This window comes from Varroa destructor, unplaced genomic scaffold (assembly GCF_002443255.2).
Source record: "Varroa destructor unplaced genomic scaffold, Vdes_3.0 BEIS01000004.1, whole genome shotgun sequence".
NCBI lineage: Eukaryota > Metazoa > Arthropoda > Arachnida > Mesostigmata > Varroidae > Varroa > Varroa destructor.
In genome coordinates this window covers 19,072,902-19,081,741 of record NW_019211457.1, presented here as the reverse complement: position 1 = coordinate 19,081,741, position 8,840 = coordinate 19,072,902, and the positions used below count along the sequence as shown (strand labels likewise).

The 8,840-nt window shown below is 38.1% G+C and overlaps 2 protein-coding genes across 6 annotated transcripts in view; one reads left to right on the top strand and one right to left on the bottom strand.

The window, feature by feature from the left end:
* The window catches only part of LOC111250003 (dynein, cytoplasmic 1, intermediate chain 2a-like), a 24,464-nt gene that overhangs the window by 5,729 nt on the left and 9,895 nt on the right, over window positions 1-8,840 (top strand). The gene's annotated exons all lie outside the window — the stretch shown is intronic.
* LOC111250010 (cytoplasmic dynein 1 intermediate chain-like) lies at window positions 865-6,530 on the bottom strand. 3 transcript variants are annotated; one of them, XM_022804583.2, is made up of 8 exons: window positions 6,280-6,530; window positions 4,998-5,212; window positions 4,039-4,120; window positions 3,593-3,713; window positions 3,152-3,261; window positions 2,513-2,539; window positions 1,595-1,618; window positions 865-989 (listed from the first exon to the last, which is right to left on the bottom strand). In XM_022804583.2, exons 2-8 carry the CDS (start codon window positions 5,127-5,129, stop codon window positions 880-882), a joined length of 606 nt encoding a protein of 201 aa, XP_022660318.1. In that variant the 5' UTR covers window positions 5,130-5,212; window positions 6,280-6,530; the 3' UTR covers window positions 865-879. The 3 variants fall into 3 exon arrangements, 1 of the variants encoding a protein (XP_022660318.1); XR_015326667.1 differs by lacking the exons at window positions 1,595-1,618; window positions 6,280-6,530 and adding an exon at window positions 1,418-1,522 and having other exon boundaries at window positions 877-989; window positions 4,998-5,448; XR_002673158.2 differs by lacking the exon at window positions 6,280-6,530 and having other exon boundaries at window positions 962-989; window positions 1,418-1,618; window positions 4,998-5,449.

Below are 8,840 nucleotides of genomic sequence, written 5' to 3'. Positions count from 1 at the left end.
ATACATTTTATGTAAGTATTATGGTATATTTACATTTTTACCAAGGAAACGTTGACTCAGAGATCAGTATGTAAATATTAGTTGTCAACCGTAAATAGTTGCAGTTAAGCGCAATCTTCAGAAAGTCACTAGGAAAACGCATTGTGATAGTAACAAGGACAGGCTGTTATAACCATGAAAGTAGAAGTGGCAGCAGCAGCAGTAGTAGCAGAAAAAGTTATAGCAATGACAAGAAACGTAGGACAGTTACAGTCGCCGCAACCATTTTCAGGGATGATGTGATCCTCCTTTTCTTTACTTAATAAGAACGAAGACTTTCCAACACCAAGCATTGAGTCGAAGGCTTCTATATACTTTTTTGTAATATATCGCGTAGGGGAGTGCAGAATTGGACAAATTGATAAAAATTAAGGATCAATTGTCGTTAGACATATGTATAGAATAAGCAGCATTTTATAAAGCTAAGACAGTGGGGGGTTGAGAGTAAACGGTAACAGTATAATTAGTTCAATCACACCTTAGCTGCCTATAGAAAAAGGTGAATAAACATGTGAAGATAAGGCAGAAGAAGTTGGTTAATAATAAAAACCAACCACCACTGGATTTCTGATTTGACAGATGAAGTAGCTATAGAATCACGGTAAATATATATATATATATATATATATATATATATATATATATATATATATATTTCTAAGCCTTTTTATATATAAGAAGCACCCAAAGCTTATACGAACGTTGTAAACTGAATTAAAAATATAGGTCGTAAAAGTAAATGAAATCTCTATGATTTCATCTTGCTACTACATCTGTTAAATCGGTTCTGATTTAAATATATGTGTTCTGCATTCTTACTCATTAAAATAGAACGTTGCTTTAGTAACTATCTAGATGAGTGCTTTTATCTATTAGTAAGACATGTACCCTGAATGTATGAAGTTGCTCATCCAACTTATGATACATACCTTCGTCCCAGTGCGTCAGTACTGTATCAGCGAACAAACGAAGCCAAGGAGGCGAACACATGGAACCGCCACACACATTATTCGTTAGTAGATAAAAAAAAAACATAAACGGTCTACAAATAACAATGCTGCTCATAAATGGGATATAAATTGGTACACTTGAACAATATTGGTAGTGAACATTGAAAATTTGCTTTACGTATATTGTGTTTAGCCAATTCAAAATCAATATGCAAAATGAGTTCGCAATGAAGTTATGCTTACGATAAAGCGAAATTTTTTCTTTTATTATCAATAAAGGTTAAAAAATATTTTGAATTTTTTCATCAAACAGTGATGTGGATAACTAAATTCTCACATAGTTTGACATCGAATAGTTCGAATGTTCTGCTTTTATAATATATAATGTTGATTGATTCAAGCATCTAAAGGCGTTAGAGAACACTGACCATTGCACATGACTTTGTTGAGTTTAGGGTTACTGGATCGTTACAATTAGGCGTGGTACACCTAATAAGTAGGTTATGAAGACTACTCCAATGCAGCGATAGTTTCTTGAAATAAATAACAATTGACAACACCAGAACATTTTCGTAAGGCTCATTCGAACAACATGAAATGCTTACCATAGTAGTCCACGGGTTGAGTGGCTGAAAGTTCAGAAGTATCATTCAGATATTAACACATGTTAAAACTAAATACCTTCCGACATTTGTGGAAACGGAGTAAGCAAGGTGACATACATAGGTTTTAGTGATAGTCCCAGCTGTTGAAAAATGTTACGCATTAAATGAGAATTAACAATTTTACAAAAAAGGGGTTCAAAGAAAACAAAGCAATCGTCTCATTGGTAATACGCGTATAATAATTGTGTTGTCTATATATATGGGACAAAGCCTTTGAAACAGTATCTAAAAAGCAGTTAAAAAACTTAGCTAAGAATTTTCAAGGGCTCATTTTCATAAAAAAAAAAAACAGAAAAAAAAACTGTTATTGCGTCCCACAAGCAAACATTGCTGTTGTACATAGAACCAAAATAATTTATCGTATGATGAAAAAACATAATCCACTTTAATGTACCACCGCCAACAATTTTATTGGCTACTAAGTTTGATAAAGACCATAGCCAATGCGATCGTCTGGCTTATAGGTGTGCTGCGTGCTGAACACTAATAAAGATAACTTTACCATTAAGCAGAGCTTGCGGAACATCGAATATCTTATTTGAGCTCAAAGACTCTTGGCAAGAACAACAATTTAGTACATCCATATATAAACGTGCCGAAAAAGAGAACTAGAAAAAGGTCTCTGTAACACTAAAACACTTGAGAGAAGATGTATTGTGAAAGATATGTCGTTAAGTCGATAATGAGGAATCACACACACAGAAACGACAATTTGGTGTACATCTTAAGGTCGGCTGTAGTTGACACTGCTGTAGTTACTTATAGTCTATTCTCACCATGCACCATACATTTTGGAGTGATTTAAAATCTATGTCAGAGAACCAAACTCATATTAAAAAATGGTGCCACATCACCAACCTTTTCGACCCTTGCCGCCATAACCTCCTGCAAAGGCAAGAAAACTCATTTACAAAGAAAGAATTACACTAAATGGGCAGTTGACTGAGAACGACATGTACAGAACGCGTTACTGCATTAACTCATCATGGGTGGATTGGGTGAATAACAAATTATTATGACAGAAAAATTTTTGAATAAGAATTATTTGTTAATCTGTTTGCGAGTTGCTAATAAGACAATAAAACGACAGTACATTAGAGAGCAATGATATGTCCGGATCAGTTTAGGTGTCGTTGTACAGGAAGATACAACGTAGCCGATTATTTAGCTGTCCTAGTACATTTAAGCGTTATTTAAATATTCACTGAACTGTAAACAATCAACAGTAATCGCTAAATCAAAATGTTGTGATTAGAAAGAATGTACAACCTCCTAAAGCTTTATATTGAAATAGGTTATATTTACCCATTCTTTATTCTTAAATTAATAATTTCATTATAAATTTCCATTTATAGTTACCCATATAAGCTTCTGATTGCGAAGAAAAAGCATTAAAATATCCACAAGTTAGCGGGTATGCCACCTATTGTTAATTGTTTTTTGAAATAAAGAGTTTCATATTCAGAAGTGCCGATTGCCACGATTTATTGAACGCACCTTCTCTATCGTTTCCTGGTAAAGTCTGTGTTGTTTTTGAGTACATAACGCACTCCTTAGGAGGGATATTGCTCTGGTTTACCGTAACCACCTGAAGAGCTACATTTTTCCTGAAAACACAAAAAATAGGTATTTAAAACATTTTTCTTAGCCCGATAGAGAATAAACTACTTTTTAAATACAAAGTAATTCGCAAAGTACGTTTTGTCTGAAGCCTCGTCAATGCCAAAAGTGATGTATTTAATTAAAACGTCTACCATGTTTGTTTCATGCTATACTAATACCTCAGTCTTCTATTGCTCACACATGTGCTACGCGAAATCTAAATATGTATAAGAATAGCTAAATTAAACGCATTGATATTTTCTCTAAACGAAGAAAAGTAAATATACGTAAGGTCATGTTGAATCCTTGTTGAAGCACCACAATCTGATTGCCTACCTCGCTTTTCTGGTGGGCGTTGCTTGAACGGATGAGGCAATCGAGTGGACATCCGGAGTATCTCCACCAACTCCCACCGAGTGCCCCGATCCCGCCACTCCACTAGATCCTAGAGGCGAATCTGAAACGAGAATGAAGCATATTCATACTACATGGTTACACTTCAATGGATTGCTAAACTTACTAATGCAAAGCTTAACAACGAAAATTGATTTTATTGAAATGAAAGAAATTATTTGAAAATGATTTACGTCTATCCTTCATCATAAAAAGGACAATATTTTTAATAATCGACTACCCTAAGAATAACGACTAATTTATTTAACAACGAAGCACAAAAAGCTTCGACAGCAGACAATACATAACCGTTTGTGTGGTCTATACGGTTTGTAACATGCATCTTTGAGGTTACATGGTGCCTTCACATCGTGTTTTTTTACCATTACCTTTTCCCGATAATAGACTAATGCCCAGTGAGTCAAGGATGTCGTCCACATCAGATCGCGCAGCAATGGACGCCTCGCCAGTCTAAAACGGATTTCCAAATTAGCGCAAATTAGTACACGAGCCTCGGAACAAAGCTCATTAATTCGAGAGATATTGGTCACTACATGGTGTGAGGTACCGAGTGTTGCAATCTAGGTTAATAGTAACATAGCACTGCATGCATTGAATAAAATTTTTCTGTAACGGATAAATACATAATATCAAATTCATTGTAAACGAATAAAACTGGTACCGAAGTGTGACTTGGCCTGTTTGCGATTAAATCACCACTTCAGCATCTGAAGTTAAAAAATAGCAAGCTATAAATAAACTGGGTCTGCTAATATGAATGAAGCAACGACTTTTTTTTGGTACATATATGGATCCTGGTCAGCGTTTATTGCTGAATGTTAAACGAATGTATTTATTAGGGAGTAAAGTACAAAAAAGTAAATTTGAATCGATTAAGCACACTAGTATCTACTGAACAGCTGTTATCACTTAAGATAGAACCTAATAGTAATATAATAACGTATAGGCATTTTTAGGTTGAACTATGTGGGAAAGCAACTTTTACAAATTAGATGATAGTGAAGCGTTTTTATAGCTATATGAGTTTCAGTTAATTCAGTGTAATGCATATGAATTTGGTTTGTCATTATGCGTTCCAGTCAAATGCTAATAAGGGGCGCGCTTTATCAATTGTCATTTAATCCCGTCTAATTAATTGATGCAGTGCTGTTTGTAAGCTCAAATCTCGTAGTAACCTGTATTAGTAGATACTTACGAGTTGATTGCCTACCCAAACATGATCTATCGCGTCAGAAAATTATTGATCGCATTAGAGACAGCGCCCACAATCACTGGCCTTCGTTCACTCAAAACAGAGGGAGGCGACCGAACACAAAGGTGAACCTACCCCCGCAGCAGCAGCCTGTAGCCTTTGCTGGCGTTCTTTTTCTTCTTTGGCTTTGAGACGTTCATTACGGAGCTGTTCCAGCTTCTGCCGTTTCTTTTCTAGCTCCGCCCGTCTGGCCTCCATGCTGTTCATTCTGATGTCGATCGTCGACTACCTGGCGGAGCTGCAGTCGTAATCTAACTCTCCCACCATTCACCAAAGCAGCACAGTCCAGCCTTTAAACAGACAAGCAGCGAAGGGCATTAATAAACAACTGTACTCAATGAAGTACACACTCATATGCACACGCGAGCCGCTGGCCGAACACACAGCACGCACAAGAAAACAAACGAAGTCTCTCCACAGTGCTCAATACAGGAGCTGTCACACCAGCTTGAAGGTTTCGATCCGTGGCCGCTATTCTCTGAGCGAAACTGCATTAATTTCCGAACGAGTCCCCGTCCGGCCCGCCTTTAACATCTGAAAGCACCTATGAAACGTCGCGGGCACATAGATTGAAATTCGAATCGTCTGCGAACAATTTTTCTGGAGCCTACCGATATCAGAAGCATTTCCTGTTAGCATAGTATAATATAAAATGGTAACAGTCACAGGGTGCGTTGTCTAAGTAAGTATCCGATATCATTAATAAAACACAAACGTGCCGATATTCGTTTTCCTTTATCCATATTTCTGTGTGTACTGCTTATCCTACGATTTAAAGCAAGAATAAACGAACGCTTCGACATCAAAGTCTTTACTTCTGCAAGCTGCTTCAATATTTCCAAACATTTCAGCTAACATCTCTTTATCACTTTAATTGACGGCATTTAAAGTTCTACGAATACTGAGAATAGCCTCTGATAACGCGTGTCAGCGGCCGCCTCAGCGGCACAGCATCATCAACTCGGTTTAGCAGAACTTCGTTGCAGTTGTGTTTGTATTAATCCCGACCTGCGTATATCTGCGGACTATTCCAGTATTGCTTTCTCTAATAGTTTGGCGCAGTTTCATTAATGGTTGCCCTGCGATAGTCTAAGAGTACCCTGACATAGCCGGAACAGTAATTGTTTACGTTGTTTTCCATGTAGCCTGTCGTACGTGACCCCACAAAACGAACATTTACTGCTCTTGCTGCTGTCGCTGCTTAGGAAGGTGTTCACTGCTCCAGCAGCGGACAATCTAGAATCAAAATCACTGTCATCAGCCGCCGAAGCTTCGGCTGCCGACAAAACCGGACTATAGGCGCACAAACACAGACCACCACAACAACAACAACAACTAACAACTAGGAAAAACTAACTCGGCTGCGACTGCTACCGCCGCTTGCACCGCCTCGGAGCACCGAACGTGGCCACCCTGCCTAACCAACTAATTAGACGACAAACTGAGAACTGCAATGCAATATCGCGCTATTGCCGCAACTCGTCGCAGCGGTAGATGAGTGACTCTCTAGTGAGTGACTATCTGTATGTACTCTATACGTGTAGCTTTTTAAGACTGAAGAAGTGGAAGGACTAAGTCGAGTGGACTTGCAAAGAAATCGGAATTGAGTGGAGAAGGAGGAGGACGTGCAACTACTACCACAATTTTTGGGGGATTGCCATCGAATCTGAACACTTTCTGCCCGTCCATTCGTTTGCCCGTGGAGCGTGTATACCTTATACCCTTCTACCTGGGTGTTTGTTTGTCCAGGTTAAAGAAGACAAGCGCTCTGTGTCTTTGCTATCAGGACAATTGAACTGAAAGAAAAAAGGAATAAGAACAGACAAAAACGATTCCGGGAAGAACGTAAGCACACGAGAGACCTGTCAGTGTAGAAGTGACTACAGATTTGTGCATGTATACTGTAACTGCTCAACCGTTCCAAGTGTGATTGACACACTCACTTTACCTGAACAGAATTGTGGTCGAGCTTGAATTACAACAGAGTTGCGTTAAGGCAGTAAAAGTTGTTGTAGGATAAAAAGCGTTACGTGTAGGGTACTGTAAAATCTTGAACGGGCTTGAGGGACATATTTCGACATCAGTGCGAACTGCAGTTGGTTTTCTTGTGATCTAGAGCCGGCTGCTGCCGCTTCTAGGAGTGTGAGCGCTGCAGCTGGATTAATCGAGTGACGGCGCCACGAATATGGCGGACAATGGTAAGTTTGCCATTACAAGATATTTGAGGATTGACTAAAAACATTTCGCTAATAGAATATTTGCAAAAGCATTAGAGTAGTCACTTTTGACGAAGAACTATTTGATCTTCTATTATAGAAGGGACACGACTTCAGCGAACGGCCTACGCTAGCTAGCCAGGATGATGTTAATGGCTGTCTGTACGTATTAATCTGATTCGCATTTAGAGTACTGGTGGGATAACATGCTCTCCGATACGTATTTCTATGTGGTGTAAATTTGGTCAAGTCAAATGTCACGCGTGAGGCTAGCGGGTCTTCCAGAGGCGCACGAAATGTTAATAGTCTAAGGAGAATGGAAAAAATTGGTGATCTTCGTTCTGTGAAATCTCCACTTCCTGTATTCCAAGTGAACCTTTTGTTGTTTTCGATGCACCCTCTCTCACGAGGGACGATTTTTTTAAATAAAAATTTCAAAAAGAAAGAACTTGTGATTTTAAGGTTGACTTGTACTTTTGTTCACTTTATCACAAGTTGTCTCCTGAACATAACGATTTCTATAGTTAATTTAGTTATTCGATTGTAGTTTCTGTGTTTTCTTCCAAATGTCTCGCGTATATGATTGTTATCGTTAACACTCAATATTATTATTAGGTTCCAAGCCTATGGATACAAACCTAGATATGTATAAAATATCCTTGAACCAATGCATCAAAATTGACATGTTATGAAATTTGTCACTCATGGAAGGATCGGTTTCAGGTGTAGTATCAATATATGTTCTGTATTTGGTATAGGAAATTACTGTTGTTTGGCATTAGGTTCTACCTGAGTGTTCGTGTTTGACACATTCGTTTATAGTGATTGCAGTCGCCGATCTGCCCAAAACGACTTAACGAATGCCGCCGCGGCGAGCTTAAAATGGCAACGAGATTTCTTGAAAACTGTGGAGCCTGTGTATCCAGATTTTTCTTTAAGTCAGTGTTAGTGTATTCATTAGTGCTTCAAGGAATTAAGACCGGTTATTGAAATCTTCGCGGCACTGCTGTTACTCGCATTAAGTTTAGAATAGCCGTTTTCTAACACTACGTAAAAAAGGGCATGTCATAAAGGGGCAGAGACATTCGTTTGGTCATGTATGAAGCATACTTGCTAAATATTCGTTGGTCGATTGATATCACCTAAGGGTGTCCTTTCAAGCATACTTTCCCACCTTATCGTGAAGTTTGTAAGGCAAGCCGAATTCATCGCATGTCACCTACAGATACAGCCGACAAGCTTCTATTTCGTAATAGAGGTTAAAACAAACACTGGATTTATACATTCATAAGATAGTCTCTGAAATATGGAATTCTGCAGGCAGTCAGATGTACGCTTATTTAGAGTGAACTATGTCTTACAATAAGAAAAGCATATTGGGTATCTCAATCCTGTGAGCACTCGCGCAGAGTCATTGAATTACCTGATCCTATTTTTATTTAAGATGTATTTAAGATAAAATGGAGCTAGATAAGGTTCACAACGCAGTTCATGGATTTACTTGTAAATTGCCCCGTACTGACAAAGTTACTGCAGCCTTTATGTTAACAACAGATAGTGGTCAAAAGTTTGCTATCATTTCCTCCAGTTATATATAGTTTGCTTTAAAATTTACAACTAGCACATATGTGTGTCTCATGATTAGGCTTCAAGTACACTCGTCTTTTGTGCAGCTCTAAAATAAGTAAAAGCATACATTGTA

Excerpts from the sequence above, each read along its gene's own strand:
- LOC111250010 (XM_022804583.2), bottom strand. The coding sequence starts at position 5,129 with ATGAACAGCATGGAGGCCAGACGGGCGGAGCTAGAAAAGAAACGGCAG. Across the intron at positions 3,714-4,038 it reads TAGTCTATTATCGGGAAAAG|ATTCGCCTCTAGGATCTAGT; the intron begins GTAATGGTAAAA and ends TTCTCGTTTCAG. Across the intron at positions 2,540-3,151 it reads ACCAGGAAACGATAGAGAAG|GAGGTTATGGCGGCAAGGGT; the intron begins GTGCGTTCAATA and ends TTGCCTTTGCAG.